Here is a 19,518-nt window from a genome sequence, read left to right as displayed (position 1 = left end):
TTTACTTGACTTTTGACCATTTCCTTCTTTTTGGAATTCTGTTCTCCCCTGGGCTCTGAGGTTTCACTCATAATTTCCCGTTACTCCTCTAAGGCTCCTTTATAGGCTGAGAAGCCCTTGAACCCTTGTAAGATAATCCAGTCATGGTTTTTACTATGCTAATCTCTATCACTTCAAATTTCTCTCATAAATTCTAAATTTACACATATAGCTGCCACTGGACAACTTTAGTGGAACCACTTGAGGCATAAGTAATATATCAGGGTCTTTCAAATACAAATTAGAGGTTTATCCTCTGATGTCCTGTGGGCTCTTCAGATTCATAATATCTGAAACTAAAGTGGCCTTCTTACCCCTCAAGCCACACCCTCTCCTGTATTCCCTATCTCATTTAGCAGCATCACCAAATGTCAGTGGCCCAAGCCAGAAACCTGGGAGTTATACCTGATCATTTTCATTTGTCACAAAGCCCTGTAAGTTTATCATCCTTAATATCTTTTGAATCTTTGTCTCTTCTCCACCTCATCATTTCTTGCCTGTATTGTCATAACAGCCTCTTAACTGCTCGCTGAGGCCTCTACTCGTGCCTCGTGTCTATCCATTCTCCACGAAATTGTTCTAGAAACCTTTATGAACAGCCTGATCAGGTTCAAAAGCCCTCCTGACACATAAAATGCAAATTCAGCATGGACTACAAAGTTCTTCCTAATCTGACTCCTGCCACCTTGACTTCTCCAGCCTGAGTTCTCATCGTGACCCTGAGTTTTGGTCAGTAAGATCCAGTCCTCTACACGTGCCATTGTGTCTCATTTATGACTCACTTGTGACCATGCTTGGCCAAGAAGATCTGTGAAGTTTTAACGGCCTCAGAGACTTGCTCCCTCTTGGTTGTCAGCTCCTCTGCCAGAACCTATGTAGTAGAAGAAAAGAGAAAACTTCAGAGGCCAAGAAACTGAAGAATCCAAAGTCATTTAAAATAAAATCCTCGGGAAAAAACCTAGCTTAGGTAAGATTTTCATCACCACTATCTAGAGTGATTTAGAAAGCAGAAACACAAAGAAGATGACTTCTTCAGTTTCTTTAAGTCCTGGAAGCTAACATTTACTGAGATAATAATCATTCCTGAGTGGCCCATATGTACCTTATATTATCCCACCTAATGAGCAATCTCATATTATGCTACCAAGACAGTGATAGAGGGACCTTCCACTCACCTGCTGTTCTAAAATGGCCTTTTCAATGTCTGTTGGTTCTTTGGTCTGGGGTGAGGTAGCTTTGCTTTGTGTATTCTTTGCTAGGATAGATACCCAGCCCAAAAGTTCTTTAACCTTCTCCACGTGCTCCTGTTTTTCCTCCTCTACCACTTTCTAGAAGAGGAAATAGAAAATCAGTATCTTGGTCAATGTCTTACTAGACAGGCCCGATTCAGAGTTTCTAAAATAAAGACATGAAAGTTACCTCAATCAGTAGCTCCAATAACCCCAAGTTAAACATAATTTATCCCACCCACACCATTGTTCACCAGTGCCTGTGTGATACTAATAACTAAGTTCATTATACCTAGGTTGGCACTTTTCTTAGAAAAGCATGCTATTTTCCTATGGGATGTGCAGTCAATAGTTATTTACTAATTTTAAGAAGCCCTTCACATACAGCATCTTATTTTCATAATTCTTAGATTTTCAAGTGAAGAGATGGACATCTACAGAGATTAAATGAGGTATGTACTGACATAAAGAAAATCTTTGGCCAACTTATGTAGGCAAAAGTTGGCACAGGTTAACGTTTCCAAGAGCATTTCTTTTGTAAGAGTTGTTGAATATGAGTAAACTTATTTTGCAAAAACACAGATTTTTATAATTACAGAAAGACTGCATACTCATTACAGCAAATTCAAACAATCTGAGATGCATAATATATGTCCCTTTAACCTCATTTCCTCAGGAGTTTGGTACAGAATATTTCTAAACTTGTTTTTATGCTCATTTGGTACCTCTGTGGTACACACTCTTGTTTTTCCTGAAATCGTAATTATACATAGAACTCAAACTTGTTTTTTCTCTTCAAATAATGTATTATAAGTATTTTTCTATGTCAGTTCATTTAAATCTATTTCATTATTTTTAACGGTTTCATAGCATTCTATCATATGGAATTTGGATAGCTCCAATATTTCCTTTAACAAATTATGCTTTATTAAGGATCTCTCTTCACAGCTCTTTTTTTCTTTTTTTAAAATTTATTTATTTATTTATTTTTGGCCATACCACGGGGCATGTGGGATCTTCGTTCCCCCACTAGGGACTGAACCTGTGCCTTCTACCTACAGTAGAAGCACAGAGTTTTAACCGCTGGACCACCAGGGAAAGCCCCCACAGCTCTTTCTTAAAGCTTATAATGTTTCTATAATAACAAACCCTGGAAGTGGGACTGTGGGACACAAGACAGTCAGTCCTCATTATTCACTAGAAGGTTGTCATGTGCCTTAGAGAGAAAATGTGCTTTAATAAGACTTGTTCAGGTGTGAGTTATGCTTCTCTTAGATATGAGTTCAGTGTTAGTGAATCAGCAAGATTTATTAAGCATGGCAACCCACTCCAGTACTCTTGCCTGGAGAATCCCAAGGACAGAGGAGCCTGGTGGGCTTCAGTCCACGGGGCAGCAGAGTCAGACACGGCTGAAGCGACTTAGCACACAGGCATTAGGTAAAGTGCTTTTAAACAAAAACACACATAAAACCAGGTTGTGTGTCATCCACTGACCAAAAGTTGGCAGGAACCTAACCCTGTGTTCCCATGGGTACAAGAATTCTTTATTTTGCTGGTGCACTGCACCCAGCAACTTCATGGGAAAAGTACACAATGGACGTCAGCTGTGTGTGCATGTTAAATCTTGACAGATGAAGTACAGGATTTTTTATTCTACTCTCAAGATGATCTAGAACCAGCTGTCCTCACCTCCTCCTCCTCTAGCCGCCGGAGCGCATCACTGATGTATTTCACATGCTGAGTTGTTAAGGTCACCAATGCTGTGTAGCGAGTCCTTAAGTCCATGAACTATGATTCAAAAAAAAAAAAAAAAAACAATTTAGATAAGTTATCTGCCAAAAAAGTCAATTTAAATAGTTGACAAAAAGAGGAAGTTTTCATGAAGTCACATGCTCAACAGTAATCAAATCATAAGGCCCCGATGAGCAAATCCTTCCTTGAGGCCAGTGTACACATCCTTGCCCACCCCCTCCTTTCACCTCTTGCGTGATGGCATCTGAAGAGGAGAGCATGCGACGGCGCTTGCCCGGGGATTTCTGCTGCGATTCCACAAAGGCCTTGTATGTCATCAGCTGTAATTCATAGTCCTGGGGAGGAAGACACAGAACTGCATTTACGCCGGGCTTAGGGCTACACACACCCTGCAGTAGCACCGCAGCGTTTCCACGGTGATGATCCTCTAGCACAGAGGTTAGCAAACTTTCTGAAAAGGCTGTACCATCTACTCACTTCTGCCACTGCAAGTGAAAGCAGCAGTACACAGCAACTAAAGGAAAGAGTGTGGCTGCGTATGATAAAACACAACTTAGAGACACTGCAAGTTGAAGTTTATATAATTTTCATGTGTTGTGAGGTATTATTACTAATTTTTTTTAATAGCCTTTTCTCATGGGCCATATAAAATAGGCAGGCAAGCTGGAGTTAGCCTGTGGGTCAGGTCTGCAGACTCCTGAGCTGGCAATTTGTTGAGTGCTGACCGCATCCTTCATCTCACATACAGGGTGACTGAGGCCCAGAGACAGGAAGTGAGTCTCCCTAATTGACTCAGCGGGTGAGCAACAGAGTCAGGACTGGAATCAGTCCTCCATCCATCCCTAAACTAATGCTCTTTTCCTGTCGCCATGCTATTCTATCACTTCCTCTGCAGTTTTCAGAGTGCTGCCCTGGTCCAGGCCCTCTTCATGGCTCACATGATGCTGCAACAGCCTCCTATTCTCCTTCTCAGACTCTCACCTCCAATTTATTTTCTGTCATGCTACTGGAATAACTTTTCTAAAGTCAAAAAGATAACCACTTCATTTCCCTGTTTGAAAGTTTTCAATGACTTAGAGCAGATCTCCTCAAATATCAACTTTCACCTGGGAATCTTGTTAAAATGCAGTTTATGCATTTCTGACCAGTTCCCAAGTGATCCCAATGCTCCTGGTTCAAAGACCACATTTTGAGGAGCAAGAATAGATGGTAAAGACAAAGGAACTGAACAAGGCCTTTCATGGGCTGATCCCAATCTCTTCTCTCAGTTTTCATAATCACTGTTTCTCATGTATGCTATAATTTCTAGCTATACCAGGATAGCTAGAATTTGCTATTTCCTCATATAATCATTGTATTTTATTCCTCTGTGCCTTTAATTATGAAGTTCCTTTTGCCTGGAATGTTTTGCTTTCTGTTGTCAACTTTGAAAATTCTAGGCAGGAGGAAAATACTGAATGAGTGCTTAAGCAGTCTATTGAAGGAAAAAAAAAAAAAGCTTCACCAGTGGCTCAGTGCTAAAGAACCTGCCTGCAATGCAGAAGCTACAGGAGACACCGGCTCGATCCCTGGGTCAGGAAGATCCCCTGGAGAAGTGCATGGCAACCCACTCCAGTATTCTTGCCTGGAGAATCCCATGGACAGAGGAGCCTGGTGGGCTATAGTCCATGGGGTCGCAAAGAGACACACACGATTGAAGCGACTTAGCACAGTCGTAGTAAAAACCAAATACTAAAAGCATGTGCTACCATTTACTGAATGTATTTTAATTTTGAGGCATTGTCCTATGTATAAATTATCTCATTTAATCTTTGCAACCACTCAGTGAGGTAGCTACTATTCATAATTTTGCAGACATAGCAACAGAAACTCTAAGGGGTAAATGTTTGCTCAAAGTCTTAAGCCTGGAAAATGGCAAAGCTAGGATCTGAACCCAATTCTTTGTGATACCAAGTCTCCTGTTATTAACTAAAGAAATGTATGCATTAAAAAACTATTTGCTGAGCACCTACTATGTGTTTGTCATTGTTCTGAGTGCTACACACATAGTGGGGAACAAGTCAGAAAAAACTTCGCTCCCCCGGAACTTCCATTCTAGTGGGAAGGCACATGATAAACAAATCAATATATAAGAATGTCAGGTCAGTTTTCTTTAAAGACCTTATCAGAGAAATAGGGAGTAGCGAGCCAGATCTTGCATAGCCTGATAAACTATAAAAGAATTTAGAATTTCAGTATGAGTATGACAAGAAGTCATGAGACAGTACCAAGCAGGAGTGACAGGATCCAATCTATCATGTTTCAGCTATGGCAAGGTACACATTTCCCTCACATTTTAGTATCGCTAAAATTGGAAAATGTCTCACTTGGCATTTGCAATAATTGGTGGAGTTTCCCCCTTTTGGGCAGTGTGTAAAGTAATGCAACTCATAATCAACAGTGTCTGAGGTTCCATGATATGTGGTACGTTCTTACAAAGTGAGTCTGGCTACTGTGTGGGAAAAGAGCCTGAGTGGGCAGGAGCAGAAGTGAGAGAGCAGCTCAGAGCACTGGAGCAGTTCCAGAAGGTTCTTCACTTAGATGCAAACCTGGGGGGGGGGGGGGCGGTGGCAGGGGGAAGGGGCGCTGAGGCGCAGTCAGATCCGGGAGCACAGCAAGATGGACCCAACTAGGTCTCCAGAATGCTATTAAACATAAGGTTTAAGGTGAAGAGAAGAATGAAGAATGACTCTTTGGGCTTTTTTTGCCTCGGCAGTAAGGAAAATGATGACACTATTTCCTGAGATATGCAAGACAGTGAGAAGTGTGTTGAGACGAAAACCCAAACATTCTGTTTTTCACATGGCAAGTTTAAGAGGCCTGTCATTCACCCATTCAGGAGTCAAATGGAGACTCCTTGAAACTCATCTCTTGTCTGATACCTCTCTGAGCATCCCCAAATATGTGCCATGACAAACACACCTGCATTAACTTAAAGATGGAGCAGAAGAGATCTGCTTGCTTGTCCAAAAACAAAACCTCCAGCGACACGCAGATCTTCAAGCTGGAGACTATTTATGTTACTTTTAGGACTGGCAGCATTACCTTTACAATGGTGGAGTATTGCTGGGAAAATTTTTGACACTGGTCCAGTTTCGTCTGATTTCTCTCAATTTCTGCAAACAGTTCCTAGGAACCAAAACATCACAACCTTTTATCATTGTCATTATCATCACTGAAACAGGTAAGCATTTATTATGTTCTACAGCAGTGGTTTTCAAACCTTAGCTGTGTCAGAATCACCTAGAACACTGGATAAAACATAGATTGCTGGGTCCCATCTCCAGAGTTTCTGACTCAATAGATTTCGGTTCGAGTCTGAGAACTCTCATTTCTAACATGTTCCCAAGTGATGCTGAAGCTGCTACTCTGGCTGTCAACACCTTGAAAATCACTGTTCTAAGTAATTTACATGTATCATTTCATTTAATCCTAACTACAAAAACCTCATAAGGGCAGTTGAACAAGTAATGGACGATATGCATTTCACTGCTGTGGAAAACAGAATACTAAGAGATTAAGTAATTGGCTCAAGTAAGGAAGCCAAAAAAAAAAAACCATCCCTCAAAATGCCAACATATAAAAACAGCTTTGAATGAGATAATTTTCTTCAACTCATAGCTTCCCTGGGTTTTCATTTTCTATATTCTAACCCTAGCAAAACAAAATGCAATATTGACCATCTAGTGCTTTCAATGTATACTCGGGGGAACTCAGAATTGGAAGGGGCCTTCCAATCTTGGAAGGCCCTAATGCAAAACCAGTATCCAGTGACCATTCTGCCTGAACCCTTTTCAGAAGGGGCTCAGAATGTCTTGACATTTGGGGGGAAGTTAACTGCGACTTCCACTGGGTCATGCCACACCCACCGTCTGCTGGCTGAGCTGCTCGGAGAGTACTCTGCTGTCCTCAGCCTGGCCTGGCTTCATCATTTCCTGCTGGGCAGTGGTTTCCTCAATCCATTTGATGAGAGTTCCATGGCAGGCTCGGTAATCTCCCAGGACTTCCTGGATACTTTCTAGCTCAGATTGGCTGCAGAAGCAAAGGGAAACTGCTATCAGATATCTTAGTATAAATACAACTAAGTAAACAAGGCAGTTCCCTCTTTAGCCCAGCCATGCCTCCAGCTGAGCTTGACCACAGAGGAATGAATACATCTGTATTTCGAGGGAACAGCAATGCAACACTGAGTGGGAGCTATGCATCTACCCAGCATTCTGTGGGCGAGAAGTAAGTGGAAACCAGGCGTGCCCTGCTGACCTGGAAACTGCTTTGAAGCCTGGCATCCTGTGATAATCCTTGTCAATTTTTTCACCTAAGTTGCCAAGGATTACTGGGGTTGCCAATAAGGTAGTGCTGCCTGTACACTTTGGTCTCCTGGTGATAGAGGACCTGTCAGAGTGTACAGCCATGATTTATGACTCACTGTGGTTTCTTGGGGAGAAAAGTAGGGGTAGAGTGGGTGAAAAATAGTAGTTACTGTTAATTCCACTAACAGCTTCTTATACCACTTTTATTAGTCTCACTAGCAGGGACGGGGGACTGCCGTCTCTGGGGTCGCACAGAGTCGGACACGAATGAAGCGACTTAGCAGCAGCCTTGGGATGATAATTCAATTATAGAGAATTAATCCAAAGTTACATGAGTCTCTATCACCCCTCTCCCTATATATTTTCCTAACTAGCCTGGCCTCAGATAGGTGGTTTTCTGTCTTCCCTATTCAAATCAGTCATCAAAAACAGAACCTCAAGTAACAGATAAAAACACTAAATTAGCGAATGAAAAGGAAGCAAGAAATTCTGCAAAGCCCCACTATGAATAATGACTCATATTAAGTATCAAAGCTAGAGAATTCCCTGGTGGTCCGGTGGTTAAGGCTCGTGCTACCACTGCAGGGGACACAGCTGTTCCCTGGTCAGTGAGTGTATGCTTACTTAAAGGCAGGAATCAGCCAGGATGGGGTAGAAGTTAAGTGACAGTATACATTCTGGACAACATTCTGACCAATCTCTGCCTTTAAATAAGCATACACAGAAATAACTCTATTTTCATTTAAAACCTAGTTTCTGAACCCTAGAGAAGAAAAGAGTGGGGCTATCACTCACCGGGTCTCGAGCTGGGCAATGACCCGGTGCCAACGGTCTTGTAGCTGGGAACCTTTTTCCTGACAGCGCTCCAAATCCAGGTTTCGCTCTGGGGTCAGACGGCTCAGCTGCTCTGCCACCACCTTGGCCTTGCCGATTTCCTCATCCAGGACTGAAAACACTGAATTCTTGTCCTTCGCATCACTAAGCCAGTGCTATAAAAACACAAGCAGAGCAACAGGTTAAATATATTCCATGATAAAAAGGACTCAGACTAAGGAACAAAACAAGTTATTGTCTACAGCTGGCTCCATGTTACATCTGTGATTCAAACCCAGACTCTACAGTGTTTGCGCCAGAAATGCCTCCATAGTCCTTAGGCACAGTAGGCAACCAGTAGAGAAAAGTGCAAGAAACCTGTTTGAAACTTGAGTGTTTGAAACCTGACTCCACCACGTATAAGCTATGAAACCATGACAAGCCACTTAGCCAATCTGAATCTTGGTATTCTATCTGCACATAGAGGTAAAATTCCCTCCTCTAGCTGCCTCACAGAGTTGCTTGTGAGCATCAAAGGAGGTAAGAGCTAAGTGATTTACAAACTTACAGCCTAACTATTGATTGTATCCAATTAAACTATGACTTTACTGGGGAGAAAAGGGAAAAAATAAATAGAGAAGCATGGTCCTTTATCTCCCTTTTGTAGTTAGATATATGTCTTGATCCTCTCTTCTTTGGACCTACATAAAAAGACATTAAATATAATATTCTGCCTAATTTGAATGCAAACTTTAATCAGTGGCATGCCATCCAAAACTGCATTTCTCTGCTAACCCCAAGCAATGAGTATGTTAAGTCAAACTAGGAACTAGGAAAAACCAACCCGTAATGTAGATCGATGGGACTCCAGAGCTGAAAGATCTGCTGGTACTGCTTCTTCTTGACTCAGCTTGATTTCATAACCTTTGACTAAGAGTTCAGCATCCTGGATGCTACGCACTATAACATCGATTGTCTTCAGCCTGTGAGGATAAAATCACTTCCATTAGTACATGCATTTTAAGAGCTGGGCTATGGACCTGGAGTACTACAAAGAGAGTCACCAATTGTAACTGTCAAAATCAACTTCACCATTACTAAATGATGACAGGGTTTCATAAAAACAAGCGTAGTATATGTACTGCCAATTTAAGCCAATTAAAATATAGTTTGGGGGACACTGGGACACACACACACATGTGTGCATATGGTGGGGGTCTCACAAGAAAATAGGCTTGAGGACAGAAACCCACACAAAACCATGAAGACTCCAAGATCTCCTCAAGGTCATAGGTGTGGATATGTGGGCTGAGGCAAGACCCTCAAAGCCTAAAATGCAGTTTAGATAAAAATTTCTCTTTCTTTAGTGCCCCTTTTTCTGTTTTAAAAAGAAGTATCTAATCAAGCAGCAATGAGATTCAAAATAGTCATAAAGCTGCAAATCAACTCCCCTTCTTCCCTTCTATATTCCCAGCATTTGTTCATTGCAGCCCAAATGAACCCACTCCATGCTATTTGGAACTAAAGCCAAGGTCTCTTTTTATGAGTACAAGCTCTTCAAAACCTGTAATCTCCCTGAATTATTCATGAAACATTCCAGATACTTTTTTTTCCCCATCCAAATGGAAAACATTGCCCTCTTGACCCAAATTCTCACTCACTCACTTGTTTAAATAGACAGTGGAGAGACCATACACATGGTCCATTTTCTCCACCAGCAGATTGAGTTCTGAGCGCAGAGTTGGGACACTGGAACCAGATGGGGACTGATGGAGAAAGCTGTTGCATTTCATGGAAACAGCATCCAAGTCCGCCCTCAATTGCTGCAGATCCTCTTGAGTGTGCTATCAGGAACAAGACACACAACAAACACAGAGACAGAATTGAACCAAGAGGTTAGCAAGAAGTCCTAGTTTAGAATAGCAAAATATCAGAAACAGACCAAATGTCATATATAGGAGAATGATGGAATAAACCAGGCAACAGCAATGAAGGCAGAGCAGGGCAAAGAACACAAACAAATAAATTCTGAACACAGACTTGACTACAGACATGCCTTCAGTATAAAGACAAAAAGAATTACAAACTCTAGATAGTAGGTTTGCTTTTTGTAATACTATGAGTTAGCAGTTCTGAAACCATGATCTGTACATGTTAGAATTAAGCAATAAGTAAATTTACATTATGGATAATGTAAAGGAGGTTTTTCAGTCTTGAGGAAGGGAGTTATAAATATGGAAGAAAAGAGAGGTTAGAATAAGCCCTGAGGTATTGGTTTGGAACAGGATGGAAAGAGATATATATGAATATTTGTGGTCACGTGTATGTTCTATCTGCTGCGCAGGCCTAGAGTAGAGGCCCAATAAAAATGAGCACACTCATTACCCGATCTTGGTTCCTAAATAAAGGGACCTAAAGAAAGCAAGACTCCTTGGAGAGACACTGATTCTAGGGTTGGGGTTGGTAAAAGTAAGAGGAAGGAGGAATTGTTGGAGAATGTAGAGATGGTAGGAGAATTATAGGAGATGGTACCAAAAGGGCAATTATGGGTATCTTCCCTGGTGGTCTGGTGGTTAGGATTCTGCACGTCCACTGCAGGGAGCACAGACTGCATCCCTGGTCAGGGAACTAAGGTCCTGCAAACCACATAGTAGTAGTTAGTAGTCTGTCGCTCAGTCGTGTCCGACTCTTTGCGACCCCATGGACTGTAGCCTACCAGGCTCCTCCCTCCATGGGATTCTCCAGGCAAGAGTACTGGAGTGGGTTAAAAGGCATTTATTAGGTCAATTAAAGAAATTTCAATTAAGGTCTTAGATAACAGTAATATATTCAATATCAGTGTTCATTTCCTGATTTTAATCACTGTCCCGTGGTTATGTAAGAGACTATCCTTGTTTTTTGAAGTATATAGGGGTAAAGGAGCACCATGTCTGGAAGTTACTCTCCAAAAAAAGATTATTATTATTATTATTAGAAGAAAATGACAAAGCAAATGTAGAAAAATGGTAACATTTTTGGAATCCAGGTGAAGGCTACATGAGAATAAAAACTTTTCTATATATCTGAAACTATTTCAAAATAATTTTTTTTAAAAAGTCCTTTAGAAGAGCTCAATATTAACCTGAATTTCTTTGAATGCTCTCTTTTGCAGGGACAAATAGATTTTGAATGACTATAGAAAAGTAAAAAAAAAAAAAAAAAACAAAAAACCAAACTTCAATATGAGAATTATAGGTTTGTTTGACATGACTCTTTTCATACTGTTTATGGGGATCTAGAGGCAAGAATACTAGAGTGGTTCTCTAATGGCAGAAAGTGAAGAGGAAGTAAAGGGCCTCTTGATGGGGGTGAAAGAGGAGAGTGAAAAAGCTGGCTTGAAACTCAACATTCAAAAAACAAAGATCATGGTATCTGGTCCCATCACTTCCTGGCAAACAGATGAGGAAAAAGTGGAAACAGTGGCAGATTTTATTTTCTTGGGTTTCAAAATCACTGTGGACGGTGATTGCAGTCATGAAATTAAAAGAACTTGCTCCTTGGAAGAAAAGCTATAACAAACCTAGACATCATATTAAAAAGCAGAAACATCAGTTTTCTGACAAAGATCCAGATTCATAGAGTCAAAGCTTTTCTGGTAGTCATGTACAGATGTGAGAGTTGGACCATAAAGAAGGCTGAGAGCCGAAGAATTGATGCTTTCAAACTTTGGTTCTAGAGAAGACTAGAGAGTCCCTTGGATAGCAAGGAGATCAAACCAATCAATTCTAGAGGAAATCAACCCTGAATAATCATTGGAAGGACTGAAGTTGAACAAAGCTCCAATACCTTGGCCACCTGATGTAAAGAGCTGACTCACTGGAAAAGGCCCTAATGTTGGGAAAGACTGAAGGCAAAAGGAGAAGGAGGCAGCAGAAGATGAGATGGTTGGATGGCATCATCAACACAGCGGACATGAGTTTGAGCAAATGCCAGGAGACAGTGAAGGGCAGGGAAGCCTGGCATGCTGCAGTCCATGGGGTTGCAGAGAGTCGGAGACTGAACAGCAAGGAAGTGACATGCCTCACACAGTCTCAGATTCTTTTTGACCAAAGAAAATTACACTGGGCTCTCATCCTTCTCTTAAGGCTTAGGAATTACTGAGACAGTTGAGAAAACTCTCTCCTCCTCATTAGGCATTCCTTTCCATTTCCTTTAAAACGCTAGATCAAATCTAATATTCTTCTCAGAGCTCTCTTGTCACACCCCAAGTAGAAATGTTCCAGTAACACTCTACATTCATACAGCAATGTTTGCTTGGAAATCTGGAGGTACACTGGGTATTCTCTTATGACGTCTCTTATACTGAAATCTCTAACTGTGACTTTAACCTTTTGCTCTTCTTTAACTACACTATAAGCCAAAAGCAAGGACCTTTGGCTTACTTTCATTGCAAGCCCCCCAAAACTTAATAAAGCAATTAATATTTGCTGCTTTTACATCAAGAATATCACCTTACATTTCCATAGCATTTTACTTTTCCAGGAGGCTCATGGTATGTACTGTATCACTTAATTTTCAAAACTTCTGTGACTCATATAGTTCAGTTCAGTCGCTCAGTTGTGTCCGATTCTTTGCAATCACATGGACTGTAGCTCGCCAGGCTTCCCAGTCTATCACCAACTTCCGAAGCCTGCTCAAACTCATGTCCATTGGGTTGGTGATGCCATCCAACCATCTTATCCTCTATTGGCCCCTTCTCCTCCCCGCTTCAATCTTTCCCAGCATCAGGGTCTTTTCCAATAAGTCAGTTCTTAGCATCAGGTAGCCAAAGTATTGGAGTTTCAGCTTCAGCATCAGTCCTTCCAACGAATATTCAGGACTGATTTCCTCTGGATGAACTGGTTGGATCTCCTTGCAGTCCAAAGGACTCTCAAAAGTCTTATCCAACACCACAGTTCAAAAGCATCAATTCTTCAGCGCTCAGTTTTCTTTATAGTCCAACTCTCACATCCGTACAGGACTACTGGAAAAACCATAGTTTTGGCTAGGCAGACCTTTGTTGGTAAAGTAATGTCTCTGCTTTTTAATATGCTGTCTAGGTTGGTCATAATTTTTCCTCTAAGGAGTAAGCGTCTTTTAATTTCATGGCTGCAGTCACCATCTGCAGTGATTTTGGAACCCCCCAAAATAAAGTCAGTCACTGTTTCCATTGCTTCCCCACCTATTTGCCATGAAGTGATGGGACCAGATGCCATGATCTTAGTTTTCTGAATGTTGAGTTTTAAGCCAACTTTTTCACTCTCCTCTTTCACTTTCATCAAGAGGCTCTTTAGTTCTTTTTTGCTTTCTGCCATAAAAGTGGTGTCATCTGCATATCTGAAGTTACTGATATTTCTCCTGGCAATCTTGATTCCAGCTTGTGCTTCATCCAGCCCAGGATTTCACATGATGTACTCTGCATATAAGTTAACTAAGCAGGGTGACAATATACAGCCTTGACATACTCCTTTCCCAATTTGGAACCAGTCTGTTGTTCTATATCCAGTTCTAAGTGTTGCTTCTTCTGCCTATAGATTTCTCAGGAGGCAGGTCAGATGGTCTGGTATTCCCATCACTTTCAGAATTTTCCACAGTTTCTTGTGATCCACACAGTCAAAGGCTTTGGTGTAGTCAATAAAGCAAAAGTAGATGTTTTTCTGGAACTCTCTCACTTTTTTGACGATTCAATGGATGCTGGCAATTTTATCTCTGGTTCCTCTGCCTTTTCTAAATCCATCTCAAACATCTGGAAGTTCATGGTTCATGTACATTGAAACTTGTGCTAGCGTGTGAGATGAGTGCAATTGTGCAGTAGTTTGAGCATTCTTTGGCATTGCCTTTCTTTGGGATTGGAATGAAAACTGACCTTTTCCAGTCCTGTGGCAACTGCTGAGTTTTCCCCAATTTGCTGGCATACTGAGCGCAGCACTTTCACAGCATCATCTTTTAGGATGTGAAATAGCTCAACTGGAATTCCATCACCTCCACTAGCTTTGTTCATAGTGATGCTTCCTAAGGCCCACTTGACTTCACATTCCAGGATGTCTGGCTCTAGGTGAGTGATCATATCATTGTGATTATCTGGGTCATGAAGATATTTTTTGTATAGTTCTTCTGTTTATTCTGGCCACCTCTTCCTAATATCTTCAGCTTCTGTTAGGTCCATACCATTTCTGTCATTTATTGTGCTCATCTTTGCATGAAATGTTCCCTTGGTATCTTAATTTTCTTGAAGAAATCTCTAGTCCTTCCCAGTCTATTGTTTTCCTCTATTTCTTTGCACTGATTGCTGAGGAAGGCTTTCTTATCTCTCCTTGCTGTTCTTTGGAACTCTGCATTCAAATGGGTATGTACCTTTGCCTTTAGCTTCTTTTCTTTTCTCAGCTACTTGTAAGGCCTCCTCAGACAACCATTTTGCCTTTTCGCATTTATTTTTCTTAGCGATAGTCTTGATTACTGCCTCCTGCACAATGTCATGCATCTCCATCTATAGTTTCTCTATGGATGGAGGGTCGTACTATCTCCATTTTCTGAGAAAGGAAACTAAGGATGAGAAGTAATTTGCACAGAGGCTTCCCTGGTAGTCCAGGGGTTATGCCTTTGCCTTCCAATGCAGGGGGGCGTGGGTTGGATCCCTTGTTGGGGAGCTAAGATCCCACATGCATCATGGTCAGAAAACCAAAACAGAAAACAGAAGCAATACTGTAAAGAATTCAACAAAGACTTAGAAAAAAAGGCCCACATCAAAAACATCTTCAAAAAAAAGAATTTGCTCAAAGTCAGAGAAAAGCGTACATCAGAGCCCACAGCAGAATCTGAGCCTTTCCGTACTATTTGTGGAGTCACATGACTGACAGTAACCATGTCACAGAACATAACATACGTGTAAGGGACAGAGCAGGAAGCAGCAGCTCTGCTGAGCAGTCTTGGAGCACCCACCTTGCTCTGAAGGCTTACCTCTTGTTCTGCAATCCTTAACGCATTGTCTTGCCGAGCATCTTTGTCAGTCCTAGAGCTGGCTGGGGACTGAATTCGCTGGATTAGCCTCTGTTCACACTCCTCCAGGCGCAGCCGGATATTCTTCAGCTCTGAAATGTACATCTTGGCCACAGTTTCCTCTTTGTCCTCTGTGAATGCACAAGCACAGAAGACCATTAAGCACCACAACAGAGATCAGCAAACCTGAGAAAAACAGATTCACCCTTAGACAGGGTACCACTGGTTCTAGCAGAGCTGATACTCCATGAATGAAAGCAAAGCCTTATGTGGGGAACCTTCTGCCTGTTCCCAAACTCCCTGCATCATATACTGATCTTTGAGGTCCAAATACATAATTTCCACAAGAAAACGGGATATGTTTATTAGCAATAATGAATAAAATACAGCCTTTTCTTCCATGATCTGATTTTGAGAATTCATCTCTGTGAGTTACTCGCTATCTCAAGTTTTTCTAGCAATGCAAGTGGTAAAAAGGTGGTGATGATACTTTCTAGTTTCTATGAAGGGTCGAGCAGCACCCTTCAGGGCTTTCATTCCACCTTTCCCCTCCCTCTTCCCAAGGCACATACCATTCTCCATGGACTTCATCAGGTGCTGGAAATGGGTTTTACACGCCTCCACCTCCTCTTCCAAGCGAAGACGGTCAGCCACTGAGAAGAGGGCCGAGTCACGACTCTCCTGCAGAAAGTCTTCGTAGTGGGCCTGCAGATTCTTCATAACCTGGTGGTACTCCCCAGGTGCTGAGGAGCGGAGCTGCAGAGAAAAAAAACAGTGGACATTTCAATGGAATCGAAATGGAATACAAAATAGTGCACAAATCATATTTATAAACATGTCGATTTTTCACAAATTGAATGTGTCCATGAAATCAGCATTCGGATCAAGAAGCAGGACATTACTAGCATCTCAGAAGCGCTCTGTGCCCTCTCAGATGCAAACCTTAATGACGGCCAATGCACCAGCATTCCCCTATTCCGCACATTTATCCAAAAGGTTTTAGTTTCTAAGATCCTCAAGCTCCTAACCCTGAAACAGTATCCCTGACTTCATTTCCCACTAATTGGGTGAGTAGGATTCTCACAGTAATAGAAAAAACTTCCTGCTAAAAAAATAAAACTAGCCAATAAGGCTATAAGCCTGGGTTAAAGCTTCCATAATTACCTTTTCCAGATTCCAGGTCTTTACAAGGTCAAGGTCCTTCCTCAGATAGTTCCAGGAGATAAGGCTTTTGGTGTTGACATGCAGTTGATGCCAAAGGGCCATCACCTTCTGATAAGATTGCTCCACCCTACAAGCAACACAAAACCTGGCTATAGCTTTTCTAAGGCCTGAGGTCCACCCTTGAGACCTTCTAAGGGAAAAAAAATGTGATTGTCTCAGCAGAGCTGAGCAGAGAAAGAAATACTAACAACATAGGAATCATTAAGCCTAAATTAATTGATATTCTCAAGCACATATTTAGCAATATCATAAATGTTACTTGAATATATTGATAATATGAGAAGTCAGAGTGGAAAAGCAATGACAGACAAAATAGAGACAAAATAACTCCCACTGAAATTTTTGAAAAATTATAACAATTCTTAGAAAGCAAGCACAGATTCAGCCCTCCATCAGTTCACCCGCAAAGGGCAGAAGTGGAAGCACAGGGTGGCAGCTGAGCCAGTACCTGCTGGCCGTCTCCATGGCATCCTTATTGGGTGGGGGGATGAGGAAGCAGACTGACGGCACCATTGCCTCGTTCCCTGTGGGGCTGATCACTTTCCACTTGGTCCTCTGTGAATTATCTTCCAATACACACTCATCATTCTTGCAAATAGTTATCTGAAAAGAAAAATTTATAAGTTATTTCTAATGGATAAACAAACAACCTATTATTACCTGGTGCCTGATCCCAAGGCTATGAAGGCCTTAAGGAAAAATCATTTTGGAGATCATTTATCACCTAGGGAAAGTTTCTGATTTTGATAAAAAGATAATGTATATAAATATACAACCCAGGGATGGTTGCAACATGAAAAAATAAATGAAGCAAGTGTTTATTAAATGCCTGCTACATGTTGAGTAACTCAGATATGACAGTTATATGGAGACCGTCAGAGCTCCAAGAGCAATCTCTGTATCCGCAATGAACACGGTAAAAATTAAAGGGATATAATACAACTTTGCTTTTGCGATACTTCCATATCCTCCCTTCCTGTCACCCCAGTCAAATCCCTGAAATGTTTAAGCATTTGAAATCATCAGCTCTTTCTCTTGGGAGGCAGGTAACCAGTATTATTAGTTTCTGTCTAATTTATAGACAGAAATATTGAGATAAGGAAAAGCACAGGAAGAGGTCATTCGTTCTTTGGTATAACACATATTTACTGAGCCTACTATGCGCTCGGAAGTACGCTAGGCCACTAGAGATACATATCCCGCATATTCTGATGTGCTACTTGGTTACAAAACTGTGACAAACTCAGTTTACCAGGGAATGCATGGAAGGCAAAAGACCCGGTCTTTGTTAGAGGGGTAAAGAGATTATTCAAGACCCTGAAGCCACATTAAGGAATTCAGACTTTCTGAAAAGAAATGGGGCAACTTCCCTGGTGCTCCAGTGGTTAAGACTGTCTTCCAACGCAGGGAGTGCAGGTTCAATCCCTGGTCAGGATTGGAGCTAAGATGCCACATGCCTTGTAGCCAAAAAACCAAAACATGAAAAAGAAAAAATACTGCAACAAATTCAATAAAGACTTTAAAAGTGGCCCATGTGGGGAAAAAAAATCTTAGAAAATAAAATAAATAAGAACAAATGGAGAATTGTTGTAGGACTTAGGCAGGGGAGAGTTTTTTTTTTTTTTTAAGATCATGCTGGTGGTAGGATAAAGAATACATTGAATGGGAGGCTAATGCAATAATCCTAGTGGGTCTGATTTAGGTAGAAGCAGCTGGGATAGAAAGAATACTTCAGGGATATTTGTGTGTGTGTATGTATGTGTGTGCTCAAGTTGTGTCTGACTTTTTGTGATCTCATGGACTATAGCCGCCAGGCTCCTCTGTCCATGGGATTTTCCAGCAAGAATACTGGAGTGGGTTGCCATTTCCTGCTCTAGGGGATCTTCTGGACCCAGGGATTGAACCCACGTCTCCTGCACTGGGAGGCCAGTTCTTTACCACTGCACCACCTGGGAAGTACAATGAGGGGTATTTCTTTACAAATGCTGACGTGGTAGCAGCTGTAGGGAAAGAGGAGAGGAGTCATGGATCTCTCTAGGATGTTAAAGAGCCCCATTTCTAGCCACTCTTAGGCAACTGGGTAGATAATGATGTCAGTTACTGAGGCAGGGAGCAGGTCAAGATTGTAGAGTTGAGGCTTACGTTTTTAATGATAGATTTGAGCATGTTTAAGTTCTTGAGAAACCTATATGCAGGTCAGGAAGCAACAGTTAGAACTGGACATGGAACAACAGACTGGTTCCAAATAGGAAAAGGAGTATGTCAAGGCTGTATATCGTCATCCTGCTTATTTAACTTATATGCAGAAGACATCATGAGAAACGCTGGGCTGGAAGAAGCACAAGCTAGAATCAAGATTGCCGGGAGAAATATCAATAACCTCAGATATGCAGATGACACCACCCTTATGGCAGAAAGTGAAGAGGAACTAAAGAGCCTCTTGATGAAAGTGAAAGAAGAGAGTGAAAAAGTTGGCTTAAAGCTCAACATTCAGAAAACTAAGATCATGGCATCCGGTCCCATCACTTCATGGGAAATAGATGGGGAAACAGTGGAAACAGTGTCAGACTTTATTTTTGGGGGCTCCAAAATCACTGTAGATGGTGACTGCAGCCATGAAATTAAAAGACACTTACTCCTTGGAAGAAAAGTTATGATCAACCTGGATAGCATATTGAAAAGCAGAGACATTACTTTGCCAACAAAGGTCCATCTAGTCAAGGCTATGGTTTTTCCAGTGGTCATGTATGGATGTGAGAGTTGGACTGTGAAGAAAGCTGAGCACTGAAGAATTGATGTTTTTGAACTGTGGTGTTGGAGAAGACTCTTGAGAGTCCCTTGGACTGCAAGGAGATCCAACCAGTCCATTCTAAAGGAGATCAGCCCTGGGTGTTCTTTGGAAGGAATGCTACTAAAGCTGAAACTCCAGTACTTTGGCCACCTCATGCGAAGAGTTGACTCATTGGAAAAGACTCTGATGCTGGGAGGGATTAGGGGCAGGAGGAAAAGGGGACGACAGAGGATGAGATGGCTGGATGGCATCACCGACTCAATGGACATGAGTTTGAGTGAACTCCGGGAGTTGGTGATGGACAGGG

At 41.6% G+C, this 19,518-nt stretch overlaps 1 protein-coding gene across 11 annotated transcripts in view; it reads right to left on the bottom strand.

Moving 5' to 3' along the window:
• LOC102169353 (microtubule-actin cross-linking factor 1) overlaps positions 1 to 19,518 on the bottom strand; it is a 340,864-nt gene that overhangs the window by 129,985 nt on the left and 191,361 nt on the right. For all 11 annotated transcript variants that reach the window (XM_018042111.1, XM_018042104.1, XM_013962976.2 and 8 more), the window contains 13 exons: positions 16,869 to 17,023; positions 16,361 to 16,487; positions 15,769 to 15,952; positions 15,158 to 15,327; positions 9,848 to 10,026; positions 9,027 to 9,165; positions 8,165 to 8,358; positions 6,929 to 7,091; positions 6,105 to 6,188; positions 3,248 to 3,355; positions 2,958 to 3,056; positions 1,215 to 1,367; positions 822 to 910 (listed from right to left, as the gene is read on the bottom strand). In XM_018042111.1, the coding sequence (XP_017897600.1) occupies positions 822 to 910; positions 1,215 to 1,367; positions 2,958 to 3,056; positions 3,248 to 3,355; positions 6,105 to 6,188; positions 6,929 to 7,091; positions 8,165 to 8,358; positions 9,027 to 9,165; positions 9,848 to 10,026; positions 15,158 to 15,327; positions 15,769 to 15,952; positions 16,361 to 16,487; positions 16,869 to 17,023 (1,844 nt within the window). The remainder of the gene's footprint in view (positions 1 to 821; positions 911 to 1,214; positions 1,368 to 2,957; positions 3,057 to 3,247; positions 3,356 to 6,104; positions 6,189 to 6,928; positions 7,092 to 8,164; positions 8,359 to 9,026; positions 9,166 to 9,847; positions 10,027 to 15,157; positions 15,328 to 15,768; positions 15,953 to 16,360; positions 16,488 to 16,868; positions 17,024 to 19,518) is intronic.

This window comes from Capra hircus, chromosome 3 (genome assembly GCF_001704415.2).
Source record: "Capra hircus breed San Clemente chromosome 3, ASM170441v1, whole genome shotgun sequence".
Classification (NCBI taxonomy): Eukaryota; Metazoa; Chordata; class Mammalia; order Artiodactyla; family Bovidae; genus Capra; species Capra hircus.
Note: the sequence above shows the minus strand (reverse complement) of the source record. Positions and strands in the feature narration are given on the sequence as shown.